General features: G+C 36.7%; 3 protein-coding genes and 1 non-coding gene across 11 annotated transcripts in view; 2 read left to right on the forward strand and 2 right to left on the reverse strand.

Moving 5' to 3' along the window:
- Positions 1-24,163, reverse strand: part of LOC105281796 (protein numb) — a 50,221-nt gene that overhangs the window by 15,670 nt on the left and 10,388 nt on the right. For 2 of the 3 annotated variants that reach the window (XM_011343286.2, XM_011343285.2), the window contains exon 1: positions 4,463-4,628. In XM_011343286.2, coding sequence (XP_011341588.1) covers positions 4,463-4,537 — 75 coding nt within the window. In that variant the 5' untranslated portion in view covers positions 4,538-4,628. Of the gene's footprint in view, positions 1-4,462; positions 4,629-13,802; positions 13,849-24,163 lie in introns of those variants that run through there. The other variant, XM_020032416.2, reaches the window with a different exon arrangement.
- On the forward strand, positions 5,265-18,127 carry LOC105281798. Of its 5 annotated transcripts, none has more exons than XM_011343288.3 (6): positions 5,265-6,055; positions 14,116-14,819; positions 15,432-15,521; positions 15,726-15,908; positions 16,216-16,425; positions 17,393-18,127. In XM_011343288.3, the coding sequence occupies exons 2-6, from the start codon at positions 14,772-14,774 to the stop codon at positions 17,561-17,563; spliced, it is 702 nt and encodes a 233-aa protein (XP_011341590.1). In that variant the 5' UTR covers positions 5,265-6,055; positions 14,116-14,771; the 3' UTR covers positions 17,564-18,127. The 5 variants fall into 5 exon arrangements, with proteins under 5 accessions (XP_011341590.1, XP_011341598.1, XP_019887976.1 ...); XM_011343296.3 differs by having other exon boundaries at positions 14,713-14,819; XM_020032417.2 differs by lacking the exon at positions 5,265-6,055 and having other exon boundaries at positions 13,856-14,633; positions 14,713-14,819.
- Positions 18,265-20,145, forward strand: LOC105281799. Of its 2 annotated transcripts, none has more exons than XM_011343297.3 (4): positions 18,265-18,400; positions 18,629-18,823; positions 19,265-19,513; positions 19,718-20,145. In XM_011343297.3, exons 1-4 carry the CDS (start codon positions 18,356-18,358, stop codon positions 19,898-19,900), a joined length of 672 nt encoding a protein of 223 aa, XP_011341599.1. In that variant the 5' UTR covers positions 18,265-18,355; the 3' UTR covers positions 19,901-20,145. The 2 variants fall into 2 exon arrangements, with proteins under 2 accessions (XP_011341599.1, XP_011341600.1); XM_011343298.3 differs by having other exon boundaries at positions 19,265-19,444.
- Positions 23,091-23,254, reverse strand: LOC113561529. Its single transcript, XR_003406245.1, has one exon. It is a non-coding gene; the product is annotated as a U1 spliceosomal RNA (small nuclear RNA).

The raw sequence follows: 24,163 nt of genomic DNA on the forward strand, positions 1-24,163 counted from the left end.
CAGGTGTCTACGCGTGCATTAACGTAGGCGGATAAACGCAGCGGCCGCGTGCGTTTTGCTGCGTGCAACGAGTAGGCTTTCACGCGATGTGAAGCGACGTGCTGTCGCATACAACATAGAAATGCCAAGTGCAGGAATGCAGGAGTGCACTTTTCAACCTGCGATCGCAACGTCGCCTCTGCTGTGTTTGTAATTAAACGTTACTCATAGATCTGCATGGATTGCAGATTAACAAACGAGAGTATCGGCAGCCAAGTAAATGCGTTTTATCGGGGAGTGAGGAAATGTGAACAAAAATTTTCAGAAAATTATTTCAGAGAGAAATTTCTAATTTTTATGAGATGTTATTTATATTTTATTTTGTTTTTGCATCGAGCATCAATTAAGGCAATCGTATGTGTATATGTGTGTATGTGTAAATTTAATACTTAAATTTAATTAATTTTTATATATTATATATAATTTTTATATAAAGTATATATGTATATGTATATAAATTATAGTACATTAAATACAGCTAAACGTATTATTATTAAAATACATTTAACTTTAGAACACATTTAATTAATATTTAATTTTTAATTATTATTGTAATTTACGATGTTATTAAAATTAATTAAAACTAATTAAAATTGATTTGTTATTAAAATATAAGTTTTAAAAACTGGGTTGGAATCATCTCTTTAAATTCCTGTAATTTTCAGTATTTAAACATAAAAAAAAGAAGGCTTGTGTTCAGGCAGTCAACGAACGCCCCAACAGCTTCTGTATCTTTCTCTTCGTTGTCACGAAGCGAGTGCTGCGTGTCGTGCTTATGGCACCAGTTATCCTTGAGTTCGATCCCCTCGATTCGATTGGGCATCGAGTGTGCATGACCGCGGGCGTGTATGCTCGCAAGTGCGGATTCGAACGTGCGATTAGATTTATGCGTGTCGAACGTGTGTAACGCGATTCGAATGTAATCGTGATACACCAGCCGGGTGATCGACTAGCCAGGCATCTCTGTAATTCGCGTAACTGTATGTATCTCCTCCCTTGAATTAAATTAACTATAATATTATGTACAAAATAAAATTAAATATTGATGTCGATATTATATCGAATACTGGTGTTACTATTATACACACATATGCGCCTATTATACGATTTATTTTATAATAAGGACAAGCGATTCCATGTAATCTAAAAGTATGTAGTTCATGGATGAAATTAATTTCGCGGACTATGACAAAGCACACTTACATAAGTGTCCTTAATGCGGCACCTCCAATCTAGAGTTATTATTATCGTATTACTATTTACGTATGCAGAAGGACGAATATTTTATATCTAATCGTATTATGCACTTGTACATAAGCTTATAGCTGTAGCACAACAATTTTTCTATCGCTGCCAAGCCAGGATGACACTACTTATCTCGATCCCGCGATATTGACTTATTTTGTCTATTAAATTATTTGTGCATTAAGCTGTTGAATAAAAATGTGAAGGAACAAACAGAAAATATTAATGTCGCAATAATGGGTCGAACATCGCACGTCCATTTGACGAAACGACATTTCCGTCGTCTCGGCTTAATCGAGCAATTCCGCTAATTAGGCCGCGTAATGAGCATCATGTAATTAAGCTGCACAGCGTGGTTGAGGAAAGTGAGACGGCGCGATCTAACCATTTCTATGACCGTCCTCTCAGCTTTAAACTATTTCACTTGTCTCCCAGCGGGATTAAATAGCAACGAAGCAGCAAGGCAAAAGCTTTTTCGCGAGAGAAAATGAGCGTCTCGACAAGTTCACCTCGAATATCAAGCACTTGTATGCTTATTGCATAGTAAAAACCTTGGTAAAAACCGCTCGCTTCTTGCAAATAAATTCACGTGCTTTGCGCGCAGACGAAATATGCCAACATTAATATTTAGTTTCTTTCCGTTTACATGCTGTACGAGAACAGAACTTAAATACCCTCGTCTTGCGCGTCTTACGTCGTCACCCACACACTGTTATACCAACGCAGCAACGAGATTGTGATTTGCTATTCAACGTTACAGTGCGCCGTTTCACAAACACCGCATTATCGTTTCTAATTAACAACGCGGTTTAGTGGAATTTTATCGTAGGAAGAATTTTGAACGTAAAAGAAGTTATTCTAAATTGTTATTCTTCGTCATCAGGTTACTTCACGAAGGACCTTTTGAAATCTTATTAAACATTCATTCATCTTGACATATTCGTTTTATTAAAACATTGAGAAAGTTCCATCTGGTAGAGCTATTTATCAAGTATATAAATTGTTCCGACGCTGAAAAATATAATTTGTGATCACTATGCCTGGCACGTTGCAAACGCAGCTTTTCACAACGATAAATTGACTTTCGCGTTATGGTATGCGATGGATGAAACGCTGGCTCGGGTTGTGCCGAATGTAACACGTGCTTGTCGAGCAAAGGTCATTGAAACGTAAGCGCCAACCGCACCTCGTTGTATCGTTATTTTCACAGTTGAAATCGTCACGCACGAAGTGCGTCATTCTGTGTGCGAGATGGGGATTCACAGATGCAGTGCGGGGTTTACATAATTCGTATGGCACATTGATAGTCTCGGTGCGACGGGTACCAAGGACTTTCGTCAAGATTTCTAAGCGCATGAGAATGCGCGATAGTCAGAAATCAAATTCCCACAAACCGATGTAACGTTCGTTCCGATGATACGACAAAACCGATATACCACGAACAATACATTAGTCATACGACCGGTCTGATTGACGTCATGCGCCCAGGTTAATGAAGTTTCACGTTAATGAAATTATAGGAATACCTAAGCTGCCCATTCCAATATTGAAATGGATATCACCAATTTTTTATTCTACTTTTACAATTACTGCCAATTTTTAGGAAAGCTGTAAAAGTTGTGCATTCATGGAATAAATTATGCTTTCAGCATCTAAGTTTTTATGAATATGTAAAAAAAGTTTTATATTTGTTATCAAAACATTGTGTAGAGAAAATAATCTATATTGAAAATGTTGCCACTATGTAGGATATTTTGCGAAGATTATATCTTATATTTATATATTTCATTTGCAATATCTTTATCCCTGGCAAACAAAGTTCTTCATGATGGAGTAGTATCAAAGTTCTATTAGGTTGTTCTATTAATCTTCGTCGCAGGTATCGACGAGCGAAGTCACGCAAGAAGATTGCGAGAAAACGAAATGGGAAATAAGAACGCACGAAGGGCGCGACCGAGGATGAAAAATGGAGGTAATAAGAAGAGCAAACCGTCATTTCCGACGGCTGCAAATCTCGGGCTTTATGAAGCGTGGAATGAACCGTCCCTTCATGAACTTGCTCGCAAAACACTTGAGAGGAAAAACGTTGATGGTCACATCGTGACGCGCGATTTACGATTCGTGCTAACGCTCGTGGATTTTATATTATCATATTCATACACACACATACATACATACACAGCACATACATACACACATACAGAACAGCGTATATTATAGATAAGCAAAATGTCAGCACATATTATTATAAATGAAAGACCATTGTCCTCTTGCATTTGCTGAACGAAATCATACAACTTCAGTTATTTTAGATGTAAACTTTATTTGTCACGAAAAATTGTCGTAACTGAATTTGCGAGTTTTAGAGATATTTAATTTGATATGAAATGTAGAACAACCAATCACAAATATTAAATATACAAAACTGATAATTTTTTAGAAATACGAAAGAGTTTAATTACTTCCAGATTTTATCAATTGTTTGTAAATAATTTCATATTCTATAGTTCTATACAATTAAAATATCTACTACTACTAAAAACAAGAATTTATTCGCCACAAGAAAATATTGACGAAAAAATTATATTGAAAGTAAACGTGATCTCTCATTTTCATTATGTGGCAACACTCGTATAGTTTCGTAAGAACTTGTCTTAAACTTCAGGAGCGTACTACCTCCGAATCTAAATTTGCACTCAACGATAACCCGACCGAACATTATCCTCTATAAAATTTAAGCTTTCAACATAAAAAATGGTTCGATAAGGCTGCATCCAGATAAATTCAAGCGTTGAATTAAAAGTCCGTCTCTCCTCCGGAAAATATAGGGCGCTTCAGCTGAATCGAAGATCAAAACTTTGTTTGCCATTTACATATCTGTACATTCGGTTTTGAATAATTCCATATTTATAAGTGAAATTGCGAGAAAAGCACGTCGTTGCCGATATTGGAAAAAAAGGAAGAAAAATACGATAGATGGGAATATATCGTCAATGGATACTGCCGGAGGCTTAACGTAATCCGAGTGTGACACCCTGGAACAATACCGTATACTAGTCGAACTATCACGCGTGCACGAGCGGATGACAGCTACGTCTCATATCGCGGACGCGCCGGTGATGGCAGCGCAAGTAACCGTAAAGTTACAGTTGACGTAAAAGCAACACGGGTAACGTACCGAGAGGCGAAGACCATTTCCAGCATGGCTGGTAGCCCTCTCGAGGGGCTGGTGGGCGGACGGGTGGTTTCCCATTTCTCTCGGATGGCGATGTTTTTACCACGAGCAGTAGCTCACCACCCGCGTCAAGTATCCAAATACCACAGACAGTCGGCAGCTCCTGATGCCCTTTGATGCACCATACGCGATGGCTACTGTCGTTCAACGACGTGCCTGCGCACCGACACCAGGTGTGACCCGCCGCGTTAGCGGGCCTATCCCTCAGACGTGGAGGGGAAGCGATGAGGTTCCTCTCTTCCTGATACACGCGCGATCGTCAGAGCTTCTGAGAGATCCTTACACCTTACACAAGCACACTACGCGGGTGTACACATCGATTCGTCCACCGCCGACCTTTCGGCCGCTTTCACCTCACTGCGAAGTAGACGCTGAATCCCATACGCGTTTATTATTCATCAGCGTGCCCGAGTGACGTGCGTCTCCCGTCAGGATCGTCACACCGATGGAGCTCTTCAATCGATCACGATCGTATCGGACGACGAGGCGACACCGGCTCGGTCTTCGGCGATTACATCCGTTTCACCCACTCGATGCATCACGATGCACATCGTCGTGCATCGAGTACGTCATCTCGTCGCGACTGACTACGAAATGCTCCGCGCTGGAGCGAGCGCTCTGCTCGCGCGTAGATCGCGGCGATCGGGTAATTTTAGTCCGTCACTGAATGGATATTGCGAAAAGACGGAGAGAAAGAGCGGTAGGGGCAAGCGCTACTGCTGCTGATGGATGTCGTGGTGCGTGGATGACATGGCGGCGCGAGATGCTCCCGAGAGCCAACCGGTGAAGAAACGTTAAACGCCAGACGAACGCGGGAGAGAGGACTGTTTGCCTTCTCCTCTTTCTCCCGGTCTTATTTTTCTTTTTCCTCAGCTTTTTCTCCTTCGCTTCTCCTCGCGAGCGAACTGGTCCCGAACTGGTCACGCAACTTGCTCCAGGCTGACGTCACAGATTCTACCTAGAAGAGTGGGATTCCGATCAGTCTCTCTCTCCGTTTCTGGTCTCGCGGCTAAGTTCTTCCTCTCGCCGAGTGCTCGACCTAGCTCTGTCTCGTTCCAGTCCGCACGAATCGCGGACAACAGTGGGGAATCCGCGTATTCTGCTGCACACCAGGCTACACAATGCAGTCGGCTTCGCCTTACGTGATGATGCCTTACGATCTCTCTTTCCGTTTCGTTATTTTTAAACGATGACTGCTCGCGTCCTCGATACGTCTGTCAGCGCAAAGACCAGCACGAATTCCGAGGGTATTTGTACTTGTTCTGTTCCTCTCGGCGGTCCTTGTTTTCCACCCCTCTGTCGGATTCACTACCCTCGTTTCTCGGCAAAGTACTACAGCCGTCAGTCGCCGACGAAGACACTTCCAATGTGAATTTCTCGAATCGTTACGAACAGTTCAGCCGTGCAAATGGGAAGTTTAATCGGACGGACAGAGACATTTAAAGACCAGAACCAGCCGATCCTCCGTCGATCTTTGAATCTGACACTTGGATACCCTACAGGTGGATTCTCCCTCTCGGAGCACTGCGCTCCAAGGTACCGTGATACACTCAATTAAACTAACTTTGCGCCGTTTCGCCAATTAATACAGTCCCGGCAGAACGGAGTTCGCCCCGGCAGATTTTATGAACTCGTTCTCTAGCGAATTCCCTTATCGCGGAGCATCCGCAGTTTAATCGATACAACGTTTTCCCACCCACCAAGGCCAGATCGGGGCCGCCCTTGTTTCGATGTATCTAATTGAATAGCGTTCAGTGCTTTCAACGAACCAATTAAGGCATCATCCGAGGCATGAACGAATCAATCTCTTTCATTCGCCGTTTACATTTTTTCCTGTTTTTTTTATGGCATTTACGGCTGCATTTGCCCTCGTTTATCAGTAGATTCTTCTACGCCAGCTCGTAATGGAAGCTCTCCCGCGTTAGAGAAACATTTGTCGCAAAGTGTATAATGCGATTATCTTCGAGCTCATTTAGCGTGCGCCGACTAATGGAGTGGCGGTTGCGCGATGAGAGTTCCCACGTTTTTCCGTTAGCGCCGTCGCCGTCACGCTCAGCTACTTCCGACGACCCCACCGGAACTCGAATGTACGTTTGATTCCTCGTACGGAGAAGTCGGTTGTCACACACTTTCGTGAATCACTTTCAGAAAGATCATTCATCACTCAAGGACAAGCCCATTTAATATAACGAAAACAAAACGCGCACAATCACACAGTACGCACGAGGTTTGATGACCCACAACAAAGGAACGATTTTTAAAAATCAACAAAAATGAGGGCGCTCATGAAGCACTCAAGTATGACTCAAAAGAGTCTGTCAAGTAATCGAACGGGCGATGACGGTGCTTCGGCTTTCAAATAAAGACTCAACGTTTTCACGAACTGATGCTCGCGCCATCTGGTCGGGACTCACAAGCGACACGAGTAAATGATTCAACGTTGCGATGATTCCACAGAGAACTCGCAACGGTGCGGCCACTTGTCAGCAAAATCCAGGTCCGATAGGAGCGTACCGTCGCACCATTGCACTTTTGCCGCGGATAACGTCGCGACGCAACATCGCAGACTTTCACCAACCGGTATCCGATAGGAGCGACAAGAAATGTCTGTTCGAAGGAGCAGTCTCGGGCACAAACGAGCTTGTCCAACGGATACGTGACAACCCCCCCCTGAGAGACTCCAGACACGAATGCCGAGGGTCCGACAGGCCCAGGTCTCTCTATCCCACCCTTCCATTTGCCAGGGGCAAATCTAGCACTTACGAGGCCCTTCCTCTGATGATGCTTCATTGTGACGCCTGAATTTATGATATCATTTACAATTTCTCTTGATTTCTTGAAAATTATATTTGTGAAATCTTCACGAAAAATGCATTGCAATAAAAATTTTAATTGATACAGATCTGTGCAAGTCTTTATTTAAAATTGGGGTTTCTTTCTTAAAACTTCTTTCTCGGTCAAATCTCGTGTTTTTGTTGAAAATCTTTTGTTGAATGATGCTGGATACGTAAAACAGTAAAATTACTTATTCTTTAAATGGTATTTCAAATTTAAAAAAACATTTACCATTTGAAGAATTTTACGAAATTGCGTTATTGTACGCGTTTTAATCTTCAGAATTATATAGGTAATGGAGAAATTGTGACGAAAGTTAATCAAACGTTGCATAATATTTCTCATAAATATTTTACGAGCACGTGCATACAACACACTGTATATATTACACGAGCAGCACTTTATATAAAATTTCAGGAACGTATACAAGGGAATCTCATCGTGAAACCCGCTGAATAAAAGTCCCTTGATCCCTCCTCTTCCCTCTTACGTGAACACGTTGGCCAGAGTGAAACTCAGGTTTCCTTCTATCTTGCTAGTCTCAGGGGTATAGCTAGTCTCAATGGTTCCCCGACCATCGAGCTTCCGCTCGAGGTCCAATCACGCGAAAACCGGTTTTTCGCGTGATTACACCTTCCGAGGACGACTCGGGCTTGGTTCCCGTGAGTCGGGCCAAAGAAATTTACGTCGACGCTGACGATCCGGAGATCGATGCCGCGACCTGTGATAGACGTTTACCCTGCCGAGACGGCGATGGAGAGTTCGCGTCAGGTCAATTCAAAGCGGAAAGCCGGGGTGGATATTTGAAGTTTACGGCGGTGAGAGGAGCAGCTGCCGCGGCAAATGCTCGTACATCTGCTGAGACGCGAACGAGAGAGGTTTGCCGCAGAGTTCAACGCGTCTCTCGACGCTCTCTTTCGCCAACCAGAATTTCCTCTCGTCCTAGATACGAGAAGTAGATGAGAAATGTTGAAAAATTACGATATTTTCTGTTGCTAATGACCTGTCCAAGCGATTGATTATTGCAAATAGCTGTGATAAATCTCTCCCTTCATTGTGCAGTTTTTCATTAGAAATATAAGCGATGCCTAAAGAAAAGATCGCAATTGTAAATTATGGACATCCAAATCGCATTTATCAAGATTAAATTAATCCTAAATAATGTCGCGACTTCTATCGAGTAGATAGATGAATACAAAATTAATTGTTACACGTATGTTAAAAAACAAATGCACTTAAGAATTTTACTTTTTTATTAAGGGACAATAAATTTTAAGCAAGTTACGCTTCAAGACAATCCAAGCTTTAATTAAGCAGGGTGAGTGACTAATAGGTAACGTTTAACGGGGCTGAAAGTTCTCAATGACGTGCGCCCTCGCCTTTTCTCCAAGCAGCTGCAGTACGTGGATTTACTTTTCGCGTTTAAGGGCACACGACGAAGATGACGAAAGAAATAGAACATCTGCCTTTGCTCTCCTACGTCCTCGGTACTTCCCAGTCCGAAAGTCAAACATGAGTATTTACGCCGCGCCGTAAGAAATCCCTTCTAGGAGCCCTACATTTACATTAATCAAATTAAAAATTAAATATATCTTTACATAGGAATAATTTTATTCACATTTATTCAATTAATAGAAAAGTCTTTGATAACATTATTAAAAATGCTAATAATTGACATTTTACTCTGATATGTGATAAGCATAAAAAATATAAAAAACAAATAACATTCGTAAATAAAATTCGTTTTCTCACATTATTATTTTTCTCTTGGTACGTCCAAGACAGCTTGTTTTTAGTGGCACAAAAATATATATAAGAAGCTATTTAGACGACTCAAGGTTGTACTCCTACTCAAAGAGATAAAAATCGCGTTCTGATTACAGCCCTCGAGAATCATTTGAAACATGTATGCGGAGTTCTATTTTCGTTCTCGTCTCCCGTGATGACGGAAACTAATTTCAACTGATAAAATAAAGCATTTTATCTCTCTCGTATTTTAGCTCGCTACATGCGATCGCATGCCGCAGCAAAGCGTCGACATCCACTGTTCCAACACGCGGTGATCATGGCCTTGTTCCTTATTTCTTCTGCGTACAGCAGAAATCTCTGCGGTCGCGCTACGAAGACGGTCGTGAACCACAATCGCGCGTCGCCCAGCTGCGGCTCTCCATTTCAGTAGGACCTTTTTCATGTTACGCTGTACGCACGTACGGCATTTCTCGATACGTCGTGGCGCACACACGCATGCACGCACACGCAGAATACCGGCGCGTTATGCGTGAGCACAGGTGTAGAGAGTAACGAACGGTAGGTGCACTTGCGTCTCCCGATCGGAGGGCGACTCCCAACATCCTTCCGCAAGAGCTACAACTGCGGTCATGGTGACACAAGCCGTTGCTATTTTGGTAGCACCCTCCGTAACAACACCCTTTCCCAGTCACGCGGATCTCTGGACCTTTAACATTCAGCCTGGGGTATGTAGTGTTGCAAACTTAATAGTAAGTAAAAATATGAAAGAAAATAAAAAATATCTAATCCTTTATACATCATTTATAATCCAAAAACAAGCAAATCGACTTTATTTAATTGAAACATAGACGATGATTATTCAGACATTTTAATATTTGAAATATTTCATGTTAACATCCATATGCATCCATCGGAACGCGAAGCACACAAATTTGGGGATGTAAAGTACGTAAACAGAATGTAAAATATACAAATCTGATTAAGATTCCTAAAGCTTTTAAAATATTAGAGAGAACATGAGTTTTAAATATATTTTTTCTTATAAATACTGAATATATTATTGGATTTTAATATCTTCTTGCTAGCTTCAAGTGCCATTCACTAAGTTCAATAAAAATAACAATAAGAATTCTTTCAAATATAGATCTTCAAAATTTATCACATCCAGACATTTCAGAGCAAGTATTCCGTTATTCGATCTATGCTCATTATAATAATAATATTTAAATTATTATAAATACGAATCTAAGAAGCGTAACGAAGATATTGTTAGACCAAATATATTCACTCACAAATCGTAACCACGCGCAAACGAGCTCGAAATACTCGTTCGACACAAGTTATGGCGTGTTGTTTGCAAGTATGAGAATGATGTCGGTAACAACCGGTTTTCGAGGGTATAACATACTGTTGCAAAATCTGTCTACCACCGTGTGTCAACAGACGGGTGCTTGCATTTTATGCAAGAGTGCATTATGTCACTTCAACCGTTGATTCGCGACTAGAAGTAGATTCAGTGCGCGACAAACAGTATGCTTGATGGAGAAGAGAATCATATCATGCATAAAACATACATAGCATATAACAAATGACATTTTTTTAATAAACACGTCAGTGCCTCCGAGGTGATACGCAGTTGTCAAAATTTTCATCGTTGAAATACATTACTAAAACTTGGCATGTACGAGCGAGCTTGTTACAACCGCTGACGTGTACTCTGACAGTGCCTGATTAATAATGCGCGTGTATATTTACTGTTTGAATTTTTCTTCCGTTGTGCGCAGAAAGAGCACGGGATATAATAGCGTTCTGTATAGAATACGCGTCTTTCGATTCTTTCTCGCACGTGCGTTCACGGACGCGCCATATGGCCGTGACAAAACCACATGCCGGTATATTCCCATGCATATCGAGCTGGCAGGTACCGACGATAGCATGTGTTTCAATACATATCAAGCTTGATTGTCGAAGAATTTCGTGTAATTATCGTGTTTTGGTAATTAATCGAAGCTTCGCAAGCTCTCACGTAGATGTGGAGCGCAATGTTTTACAATCATATCGCTGTTTAAAAATATTTAAAGTTTAAATACTTTACATTATACACACGTAAAAGATACTCCAAGGTAACAACATTTGTCTGACGATTCGAAAAATAGCTAATAATTTTTTATTAGCTTATAATTTTTTATTTTTATTTTTTATTTTTAATAAAGGATTGTTTATCTAGTTTATTGCTGGCTGATTAAAACTCATTATCTTAAATATTATATTAATCTCAAAAATTCGTGATTAAAACGAGATAAATCCCGCCGATAATAAAAACTCTTTAGTATGGGTATTAAATAACAAATGAAAAGGAAATAATGATTGAAGACTATACGTAACAAATTATCGCAAATTACAAAAGCTATTTTTCAAATGTGATGAGCTAGTCGTTATGTATTTCGTGGAATTCGATTTGCAGCGTAACAAGATTGACGAGGCAAACCATGATAGTGCGACATACGAGTCCCTCTGGAGTTACGTATCCAATTAAAATTTATTCATTACGCGTACTCGATGTACTGTTAACTAGATGAAGCAACTATTTGATCAAATGTTTGATGCGTTTAACGTGTAAGCAAACAAGCTAACGACGATACAAGAATGGCGTTTGCTTTCTATAGTAGTTATGTTTTAGTAGATCACCTCGAAAAATTAAATTCTGCACTCTTTAAAGTTTAAAGGATGCCATGTATATCTATCTCATGAATATCTCATGAAAATATTTATTACTGAATTGCGTAATTATTGTACATATCGCAACAGTACTCTTCAAAATAAAATTTTCTCTATCTTGTGTTCAATACATTTATTCTTTTAGCATAATGTATTATTATAATTATTATTCTTATTTATTAAAGATTACTGGTCATTTCTATGGCAGTGTTGAAATCATGTAAAATTTAGTTATCGACATTATAGTGTCGATGCTTCATGAATATCACACGTTGTAACGTAATCGTAAAAGGTCTTAATGAAGGAATTGCTCTCGCGATTGCAGAAAAATGCCCTTCACTCGTGTTAATGATTGTAAGTTATACAACAGAATAACGAGACCTTATTCATCTTACCTCACGATTGTCTTTATTTTTGAACACGGTTGTTTCGCCGGTTGAGAGAGTGCGCGCTAATGAGCGCTTTCTTCTACCGTTACCACTCTTGCTGCAAATCAACCGCGATTCAGCAAATTAACCGTGACGCAAGCAGAGCTTCTTCTAAGCATTGTCTGATGAGAAGATACTTTGAACGGACAAGGTATCCGTGGGAATTGGGATTCTCGAAGCCAACCGATCCTTCTCCGATACTGATCATTACGAAAAACCGAACGAAATCGAAGTCACTCGATGAAACGTAAATCCCTACATCGTACCTCTTATCTTAAAGATACCTTGGTAATCGTCGTCGCAAAATAGAATGCAGAAGAAGACGGAGGACCTGCTATGGGAATTCTGAGTCAAGGCTCCATAACCGCCCCTTCTCCTCGATGTGTACGTGGTTCGCACAATAAGTGCCGCGCAACAATGGAGCCACGAAGAGCATTGTTGATTGTCCACGGGAATTAGACGAGCATACACGCGCTTAATCACGATGTGAAATCGGGTTATGACAATTAACGAAGCATAACATTTCGTCATTGGCCTCCCGCACGTCGTTAAACGTTGATCGGATGGGCAAACTGATGCCGGGGTTTGCTCGACAAGCGACCGCTTCGTGGACACTCGATAGTCGCTAGGATAATCGGCGAACGCGCTCCGAGAGCCCGATATGTGATTTACGTGACACGTTCGCAGTATCATTATGGGATAATCTAATGTAGATGATTTGCTACAGTAGAGTACTGTAGCAATCCATCTATCTATTCAATTAATATTGGAATCGTCAATAAAATACTTCAACGAATGTTAACAAATAGATAAATGCTTTATGGTTTAGAATTCTGTGATTTTAAAATGATGAACAGTCCAGCAAACATCCCTAAGAATCATACAGAATCTAAACAGAATTTAACGACACGTAAAATGATTTTTGCACTACGTTGCAACATGCAATGTCACACTGTACATATAAAAAAATATTCGGTAATATAATGTGCACATAACGTGCATATCTACATAGTATGACCTCGAACTGATAATGATGAAAATCGACACGTTAAATATCCTTGAATAAATTTGAAATCGATTTCACGTTACTTAATGCGATTGAGATTGAAACAGTAGAGTTGTATTACATATCGTAGCGCATACAAATTTCTGTAATTTAACTCATATCACAGGAAATTTCAATATGTAATTATATATTTTTAAAGAATTTTTATTTGTCATTCAGATAAATAATATTGCGCAATATTTTATTATTTCGTGTCTGAAACATGCTTTTATGATCACATTATCCTGTTGGTTTCTCACAAAGAACATATGAAACATCGGGTGCACATGTCATCGATATTCCAATGTACAGGAAATGAATCAAAACAGCAGATGTGTAGATTTTACTGCCCATTTTATATCTCTGTATTTTCTCTGTGTGCATGTGTATTTTCTCTGCAGGTAAACATAAAGTTTAAAGAGGCAAAGGACAATAATAAAATCCATTTTAATTTCCATAATATGCATAAGACACGTAGATGGAAACGAAGATAAATAATTATACTCACCGAAAATTTTATAGTTTACTCCAACTCAATAATCCACGCCTTTGTTCTGAAAAAATTAAAAAATTATGTTACATTATGTAAGAAACATATCATGTAATTAAATAGTATTATGATAATATTGATAAACTAATATTAGCAAGAATTATCCAAAAAGAGGCCAAAGAATTCTTCTCCTCCTCCCAGCCCTTTCTTCCTCTTTCTCTCTCTATGATTCTATGAAAGGCCACAGCCATCAGTGTAGAAAAATATAAAGAAAAGATAAGTTATGTTGGTTCTGACAAGAGTTTACTTTATATGTAAAATGTTTCCACAGGTAAGAGCAAGAATTTCGCTGAGAATGTAAGGTACTCGGTAGAAAATTGAAGTCGCATCTCCCATGATATCTACGGAGGAGGGAAGAAAAATATATTCTCATCGGACTGACTCGGTACTCGCGACTCCCAGGCGAAAAGACTCGTCGCCGATTCGTTACAAAGGAATCCCCGAGCTACTTGAACGTCTACGCGCCCCATAAAAATGTGCGCGGCACTTTATATCGAGCGAGACCGTTCCCACGACACCCCATGCGCTTCGCTTATGGGAATATTTTACAGGGGTGAATTTGTACGTACGAGCGCGAACGCGCCTGTATGTATGTGTACGTGCGACACACACGCGCCCGCGTGCGAGTGTGAGTGCGTGAGCGCGTACACGTCTCGCGAGGCTGGTTCTAACGGCAATCAACGTGCTTGCACTTTCATTGGTAACGTACTGATCTCGATAGTACTGATCCCGTTTTTGATTCCAACGCAATCATCTGGTCATCTGATCGACCGTACCGGAATTTGCATTGTAATCGCAGACTTGAATGTAAAAATTCAATTTCAGTTCATTTCTTTCGATAAATGAATTATTTGCCATCTGGTTTCAGTGAATAAGCGATTTATCGATTGACGCAAGAATATTAAACAAACGCAATTATGAAAATGGATGAAAAAAGAGAATATCTTCAACACACTCTCAATATCCTTAGCGAAGGTGAGCTGAAAATAATTAACGCATTTTTATTTCTAGTAAAAGATTATAACTTTTTAGATATACATTAGCATGTGTCATAATACATTTCAAAATTTGCGGATTATTTCTAAATTATTTTTCAAATATCCACATATTTTTCAATGTCAGAAATACAATAGATATAATATAGATAGATAGATTATTTAGCAAGAATCAAATTGTCTATATAAATTGTCTTTATTCTGATTTTCTTGATATTTTTCTTTATTCAAATCTTTACTGAAACTCTTTATTTCAAAATAAAAAAAATTTACCCTTTGTTGATTAATTACTAATTAAAACTTTTTTAAATATATATATATTTAATCAATGCTCAATAATGTCACACAAATATATCCATATGCTTTTTTTGAATTTTTTCCTGAAATAATTATATTACGTAAATTTGAGGATGGCAATGTCACGTAATGTTTCAAAGGTCTTCGCAATAATGAAATATATTCGTTATTATCATTTTTTTATCTAGACTAATTAAAAAATTAAATATTGATACAAGTGCTAGCAAGCTAAGTATGTATCACATTTACCGATGTCACATCGATGAAATATAAAGACTCGACTTTTTCTTTCAAGAACCATTATCGTGGAAGTCGTATCACGAGATATAGGATAAATAAAACAAAAACAATGTTAAAATTCACGATAATTGTTATTCTAGCCTTTGTAAGTATTACATTTACATAAGTAAGCCTATATAAATATAAATACGTTTATAGGTTCACTCTAAATAAAATAAATAAGTTCGCTCTTAAAATAAAAAGTCATAAGTCTTTTATTTTCAAGAAAAATTGTACTTCAATTTTTCCATTTTTTTAAAATTGCTTTCAAAATATCAATTTTTGTAATATATTTTTTCTTCAATTACAGGCCAATTTCCAGACAAAAATAAATGTAGCATTGGCTTTAACAGAAGAAGATCTGAAGGATCAATTAATGGTCACGATCATAGAAGCAAAAAATCGGGCATTCGAGCTAGTACAGGGAATTAGAGCATTAGCAGCCAATAAACCCGAGAAATTCATTGGAACTGTAGATCAAATGGTGCAAAATGTAAGTTTTAAACAATATCAATAAATAATAATTTTTTACTGCTAATTAAAAAAATGTTGCAGGATTAATTTTACAAATTTAATTCACATTTATAAGAAAAGTTTGTGCTTAAAAAAATAATAAGTTTCGAACATTCCTGTAATCAATGATGTTTGCGATATCAATCGAAAATTTTTCAATGAAATCCTTATCAAAGAAACGATTTGTCAAAAGTTATAAATAAAAAATGAGATTGTCAAGATTTTTAAGGAAAAAATAAATAATATGTTTCATAAAATATCGATTCTTTTAAAATTCATTTTTGCAGTCCCTGAATGATATGGAAACACTGAAAAAACAATCTGGTACCGTAAACGATGTTTCTTGCAACGAGAAGAGCAACATAGAAGATGCTGCTCTTAAAACTATCTCACAATATCAGACTTGTATAGAAAAAGTGATCGATAGTGCCGATGCCGACCTGAGTTACTTAGCCTCTGATGGAAACCTTCTAATGAAAGAAATACAATACGCTAAGGTAAGCATTCTGTGAGACATTTACATTGCTTTAACTGAGATTCCTTATAGACAGTAATATAACTGTAATAATAAAATATATATAGGGTGGGCCCAAACGTTCCGGCCAGACTTTGAGATCTTATAGGAAATTTAATTCTGAACAAAAAGTTTCCTATAAACATGGGTCAAAAAATGCTTCCTTAACAAGTTAGCGCTCAAAAATCTCTGAAATCACGGTTATTTTTACAAATATCAAGGAAAGTATGCGTTTTTTAACAAAAAGTACCGAAACAAAAGTTGTAGAGATTTAAATATCTTTCAAATGAGATCAAAATGATTGTAGTACGTTTCATAGGTTTTGAGATAAGCAGTTTCCAATGTACAAAAAAGTATTGTTTCGACTATCGACGGTAGAGCTTATGGTGATTGGTTTAAACAATGCAGAAACACGTATAAAAGTTTTTTAGTAGAATAACTAACACACAAGATAAACATTAAAAATTAGCTAAGGCCATAACTAGTATAAATAAAGAATATTTTTAAAAAGCTCTACCGTCGATAGCCAAAAAACACTTTTTTATACATTTGAAACTGCTTATCTCAAAACCTATAGAACGTATTACAATCATTTTGATCTTATTCGAAAGATAATTTAAATCTACAACTTTTGTGTTGGTATTTTTTGTTAAAAAACGCATACTTTCCTTGATATTTGTAAAAATAACCGTGATTTCAGAAGTTTTTGGGCATTAACTTTTTAAGGAAGCATTTTTTGACCCATGTTTATAGGAAACTTTTTGTTCAGAATTAAATTTCCTATAAGATCTCAAAGTCAGGCCGGAACATTTGCTATATAAAATAATATATAATTCTTTTGAATTTATTAAATAATTATAACAAATTAAAAATAGGATAATTATATAATTTCTATTTATTCACAGTTGATTTATATGTATTTATACCTTCCATTTTGCTACTTGTTGCAGAGCATCAACGAGGAACTGCGTAAGCAAGTTCTTGACATCGAAGCAAGATCTTACAAATTTGGCAAATACGTACAAAAATTGGAAAAGTGTGATACTCAATCGAATTTAGTACGACTAACACGACAAATCTCCGAAGCTTTAGCTAGATACAAGCAATGCCTTCAGAAATGAAAATAATTTAACGTTTTACCGAAAAAATATTTTGTCCATTTGAATCCAATGCAAGTATTTTCACTTTGAAATTATCACATTTACATTTCAATGTTTTTAAAGATATTAAAATTCAATGAAAATGTAATAATTAATTATTTTTTAGACTGTATAAATAAACAATTATATGAATATATAAAATTGCTACATAAAGCAATAATAGCAAGTATTAATGTTTTCCAACGTCAACGTTTTTTAAGAATATCTTTGTTTTTTTATCGCATGCATGACTCTGTTATCCATTCACTAGTATTTATTCATTGAAGGAAATAAACTTTTCTTAATGCAGGGACAGATTTTTAGTATTTAAATTATTGTATTCAATATCGTAAAATAATACGAAAATACGGGATTCATTTTCGCAACAATTAGATCATGACGTGAAGATGTAGCGTAAAAAATATTTTAAGTTAATGAAAATTTGTAACTCCGCAAAATAATATCACAGAATAATATGTCGCCACGAAATATTCTATCAATATCAATATACCACAGAAATAAACTAGAATGTTCCTTTCTGTAATACATTTTGTTCGTTGCCTTCATTTTTTATCTAAACTAATTAAATCAATCGCATAATGACATGTCTCAGTTTGACAAGCAGATTTGCATATCTCGACAATGCTAATCTCGCATAGAGGAGAGGTGGATATATGTAAAACGCAAACTTATATAAACGCGAGTTTCAATTTCAAAAAAGGATATTATTATAGCAGTCGTGAAGAGTAACACGTCAAAATTAAGCTAAAAACAATGTCTAAAGTTACCATCATAAGTTTCATCGTTGTAGCAATTTGTGTAAGTATACTTTTTTAATGGAGAACATTGTTCATGAACATAAATGAATATGAACTGGATATCTTAAACATTTAATTTCTGACAGAAATTCTCAATTGTCGCATATAACTATCATTTAATATTTATGTTACAATTTATGCATTAAAAATTATAATGATACCATTATATAATATTCTGTTATAACTTTACATTTATATATTTTATGTTAATACAGTTGTTTGATTCCAGTTAAACCTCCAAATAGTAACAGCCGGATTATTCAATAATCCACTTCTTGACAATCCTCTTCTGAAGAATGCGAAAGACATAACAAATTCACTTAAAAATATAGCAGAAAAAGGACAAAATGCTGTAGAACATATTGGAAATAATGCGCTTGACATTGGTAAAAACCTTATTCCTGGTTTGCCCGGAAGAAATAATGTAAGAATCAAATTATGTCGTATTTCTTGATCACTTATTGTTTAGTGCAACACATAACTGATTGTAATAATAATTATTACATATGTTACTGTGTAACTGTTACAATTACTATAACAAGCAAACTCTTGTCTCTTTTCTATATATTGTATCTTACGTTTGTGAAAACAGTTCATGTTTTATTCAATCATATACTAAATTATATCTCTTTCAAAACTGCAGTATATATGTTTAAATTATGCGTTGCAAATCGTTTACTGTAAAAAATTAAAACCATGCAGAAAGATAATTAGTAACGCGCGCGCGCATGTGTATGTGTGTGTGCGTGCGTGCGTGCGTGCGTGCGTGCGTGCGTGCGTGCGTGCGTGCGTGCGTGCGTGCGTGCGTGAAACATAGTAAATAAGCATAAATATCCATTTAAAAAATTTCTCTTTGCAACTCAAGGGACACTCAGATAAGAACAATCGCAACAGTACAGCATGCAATAATCTATACGACGAGATATTTACGACATTGTCCGAAATGGCAGCGGCATTCTATTCTTGCGTACTGAATTCAACGGAATCGGTCAGATCGGACCTTCAAGATTTGGCTAACTCGGCAAAAAAGCTGCAAAATGATCTAGTAAGAGAGTTTCGTAATGCGTCCAAATGCTTCCAAAATCCCACCAACCTAATTCCGTGCATCACTAAGGTTAGTATTTTTTTAAATTTTGCTTTAATCTTGTTCATACAATAGTGCATAACACCGCATCAAAAGTATTAGAATATATTTTTGCAGTTTGAGCAACTTAAAATTAGATAAATGATCGATTTGCGATTACGATCATCAGACAACATTTTTCAAACCGCTTTTGTATTATTTGAATACGTTACTTGAACACATGTGTATTTTCAGGAAGGGAAGAACATGGGTGATCTACTACCCGCTTTTGAACAACTTCTCACCTCGTTCTACGACATTCTCAAGACCATCCCGGATTTGAAACGATGTTATGTGACATCTCATTTCCAAAAAGCTGAACACAATTTCAACGATATCTTGCAAAAACTCATACCATGCTTTGAAAGTATATTCTAATATATATATACATAATTTATATTCTCAAATAAAAAAATGGATAAATATAATAATTTAAGCGTTCTTCAAACTGCTTAGAAGTCAGAATTGAGTTTAAAAAACTAAGTGAACATCAGTTTTTGCAAGTAAACATTAATATAAAAATTGCAAATGATTACATAAATCTAAAGGGGTAAATAAGGGTAAAAATAAAAAATTGAACAGCAAAGTGTATTATTTATAGAATAAAATGAGTTAGAGATTCTATATAAAGAAGAAATAAGTAAATGAACGAAAAAACTTTAAAAATAAAATGACATGAACCTGAACATCACGTATAATGACTCAAAGTGGTAGGATGGGTGCAGTCCGACGACGACGTGACGTATAAAATCGCTCTTGTGAGAGAACCGACGAAGAACCGATCAATGTCACTATTGAACCACAACGTTCACATTGTTTCCGCTACGGGAGGCTACACAATAATCAGACAGTGAAAGGGACGTTGTTTACTCATGTTAACCATGTCCATGCTAATCAGAAGCTGCCATCTTACATTGTTTCATCAACATTTATTCTCTGTCAGGCGACGATAACTCTTTCATTCTGCGGAGATTACCTTTTGTGTCATCTTGTATTCATGAGAAATGCTGCGAACGATAATAATCGCATGTTCGAACAGAGATCAGGTGAATCAGAGATCACTGCTCTCAGCACGATACGATCATACGATTACTCATCGATAACTGAGTAACCGTATTAATTATAATAATATTACTCATTGCCTGCACAAAAAGCAGGAAGAGTCTGCTATCAATTGCGAATGCGTCATGAAAATCGGTGACTGCGTGAAAGCGTGAAATATTACCAAGAAAGTGAAAAACGATTCCAAACTGAAATAAGTATACATTTTTGTGCAGTTGACGAGCGCCAAATGCTTAGTCGTATAGCGTGAATCACAAAAAAAGAAATTCGTTGACATATAATCAATCTTTTGCTGTCATAGAAAATTGTGTCAGGTATAAATAATGGAGAAACAAAAATAATGAAAAATGACGAAAAACTTTTTAAAAATATAATATTAATTGTGTTTCCTGCGTATTCAGTAATATATTTATAGCATTATATTAGTAACATAAATTAATAGTTTTCTCAATTAACGAAATATTCTATCAAGTCTATATATAAAAAAGCGCAAATATAAAATATAAATATTTTATTTGAAATATATATACATATTGTATATAAGAGACAGCAATACCATAAAAGCAATCACGGACAAAGCGCTTTGTCATAGTTACCGCAAGAGAAGTGGCAACAGAGCGAAGCACGTGAATAAAGTTCATCAACCTTGCATTTAAGTCGCACGGACAATTTGAGAAATATATTTCTCAAATTGACAAGTAATTAATATATTTTTAATAAGAAATAAAATAATAAAACGCGATGTATTAATATATTAGGCAAATATTAAAGTTTTGAAGAACTATTCATGTTTGTATAACACGAATTCTAAAAATAGTTTTTTTAAAAACTTGGAACTTTAGAGAAAAAATTGTTGGAATATACTTTCTAGAGAGAAAAAATACGTTCCTTCATCGCAGGACAATATGGCGCAATGTTCAACAACCCGTATCTGAAATACTCTGACGAGTTTCATCAACCACTGAGCAGGAGCGCATGTCTTGCGATCAAAGGATACTGACAAGATGGGAAAATGGTAAGAAAAAGAAGTAATAGAGGTCACCCTTCATCCTCCTTCTCAACGATTTCGCAGCATCCGCTCTGAAAATCAATACGCACCGTGTTACGACAGATCTGTCGACAAGTGTAAGAAGAAAATAGATCACAATGAGATAATTCGGATAATACAAAGTCTTGAAATTTAACACGTATAATTAATACGTTTCCGAATTGAAAACTTCACCATTTCCGTTTCATAAAAGTTTCTTATATGTTCTATGTAAATATGACAATCTGTTTCATTCCCACAGACGAATTAGTTTTTCCTTTTGAATAAAATGAACTAGTTCGATATTTATAGTTTTGCAACATTTTGTTGCGAGTAAACAAGTAAGCTCACCATGACGTTTTTTATTTCAATATGAAAATTGTCGATAACACTTTTTTATTGTGTGATTTTAACAATTATAAACTTAATTAAATAGTAAAATATCGAAATTTTGCCTAAATAGATGTATACACTTTAGTCAATTTTAATATCCAAAAGTAGAAACTTAAAAGAGCATAAAAATGGGATAGTACATGACAGAATGCATGTATAATATGTCAGAAGCAGCAGAGCGTACGTTAAATTTCATTTTGGGACTATTTATTTGGAATATTCACAATTTTCATTGGTAACGCGTACATTTTAGTCATAACCACACTTGTGTGGTTGATAAAAATAAAGAGTATATTTACAATAATAGCTTTGCGTGATACATTTGCTATCAACGATTTGCTAACATACACGATGACCGGAAAATCGCCACAGGCGAAACGCATCGCTGGTGAATCGCGAGGCAACACAAGCACTCAACGTGGACGTTTCAATTTCGGCAGGCATGAAAATCTCGCGAGCGGCGATATTGAAAAATCTGCAGATCCAATATCCGATCTACGTGCACGCATATTTCAATCTCGGGAGAGAACTGGCCGCAGGTTGTTTCGGTGCAACTCGAATGATTCACCGTGACGCATTCACGCTTTTTGTTCCCTCCCATTGTTACATCGATCTTATCTGCCAGAAATTTTGTCATAAATCGCGTTAGAAAAACGTTGGCGTAAAATACATCACGACTTATCGTCATCAGAGTAGTCCGCATTATTTATACGCACATTAAATTTAAACAGGGCTGTTTTTCAAGAAATTACCCATGAAATTTATAGCGTCATAGCGCGCTGGACTGAATAATAATCCAATCCACAACATACGCAAAAAATATCTAATTTTGCTTTTAAATTCCCTATAGATTCACTCATCCTGATTCCCTAAAGACACATACTTGTGCGTTTATCTCATAACAAATATAAACTATGTAACACGAATATAATCTTTTTTCTCAGTTTAATGTTTTTATTAGCGAATAATAAGAATAGCAGCGAATAATAAAAACATACAAATAATAATATTATAAAATTGAGTTAGATAAATAATATATTTTTTAAAGGAGGATTTCTCCTCTCTATTATCTTTTGGCTTCGAGTATCCGGGACAGCGCGTACGCAGATCCCGACTACCAAAAATTATGCGCTCGACATACTCACGTTAGGAGTATTCGCAAGGGTCAGCCTCACCGAGGTGCAATGGCGAGGCCTCGCCCAGGAGGAACCGCCTTCTTGATCACGGTATCCTCCGCGCCAAGTAAGTTATAGTGAAATTCGCCCGAGGCTCAGCTTTAATTGTGTCCGTAGTCAATTTTTGCATACGAGAAACAATTTCGCGAATAGTCCTCTAGCGGTTGCGAATCGATACATTAACATCACACATTGAAATAATCAAAGAAACTGCATAGCAACGATGACTTTTGTATGTAAAATATAACAAGTACGTGTGTGTGAAGATGAATGTATGTGAGTTTTCATATAAAGGATCGACAGAAGACGTATATATGCAATACAGAGACTCCTAGTGGACTTGGGACAAACTATATAGTTAAACCAAAATGCGGCGAATTATAAAGTAAATTATATAATAATTATACTTTTCATAATCAGCAAGACTACTCTAAAATACGTACTGTAAAGTAATTTGACAAAATTTAATAATTTAATAAAAAATACTTTTTATTCGGCTTAGTCTGGACAGAATAATTTACAGTTTTTGTAAACTATTTTTATAAAATATTTAAAAATCACTAAAAATCGTCAGAAGAAAAAATAATACAATTTTATTTCTATTCTTCAATTTGCGTGTTCAAAAAGATATAACCAAAAATCTATAAAAAGGATATAACATCATGTATTTGAGCAAATTTTCCGTTTTCTTTTTTGTAATATTCTCCGTTGGCAAACTAACATTTACAGTGACGCAAAATGTTGCAGCGTTTCTCCTTGCGAATTCTTGAAACTTGGAAGAGATTATTTTCTCTCGTTGTATTCTCGCGCATTCAATTCCTATAAAATGTGAACGATAAACGGTTTATTCAAAGTTCACATCACGCGGTTTAACAGACAACGAATTCTATCCCTCTCTCTCTCTCTTTCTCTCTCCAGGAAATATACCTCTACCAGCTCGCGTGCGCATACCAGTCTTCATAGCTGTTTTAATTGCACTAGATA

This window comes from Ooceraea biroi, chromosome 2, assembly GCF_003672135.1.
Source record: "Ooceraea biroi isolate clonal line C1 chromosome 2, Obir_v5.4, whole genome shotgun sequence".
Classification (NCBI taxonomy): domain Eukaryota; kingdom Metazoa; phylum Arthropoda; class Insecta; order Hymenoptera; family Formicidae; genus Ooceraea; species Ooceraea biroi.

Coding starts and splice junctions, on each gene's coding strand:
- LOC105281799 (XM_011343297.3), top strand. CDS start 18,356: ATGTCTAAAGTTACCATCATAAGTTTCATCGTTGTAGCAATTTGT. Junction 18,401..18,628: donor TCATCGTTGTAGCAATTTGT/GTAAGTATACTT, acceptor GTTTGATTCCAG/TTAAACCTCCAAATAGTAAC. Junction 19,514..19,717: donor TAATTCCGTGCATCACTAAG/GTTAGTATTTTT, acceptor GTGTATTTTCAG/GAAGGGAAGAACATGGGTGA.
- LOC105281798 (XM_011343288.3), top strand. CDS start 14,772: ATGAAAAAAGAGAATATCTTCAACACACTCTCAATATCCTTAGCGAAG. Junction 15,522..15,725: donor TAATTGTTATTCTAGCCTTT/GTAAGTATTACA, acceptor CTTCAATTACAG/GCCAATTTCCAGACAAAAAT. Junction 15,909..16,215: donor TAGATCAAATGGTGCAAAAT/GTAAGTTTTAAA, acceptor TCATTTTTGCAG/TCCCTGAATGATATGGAAAC.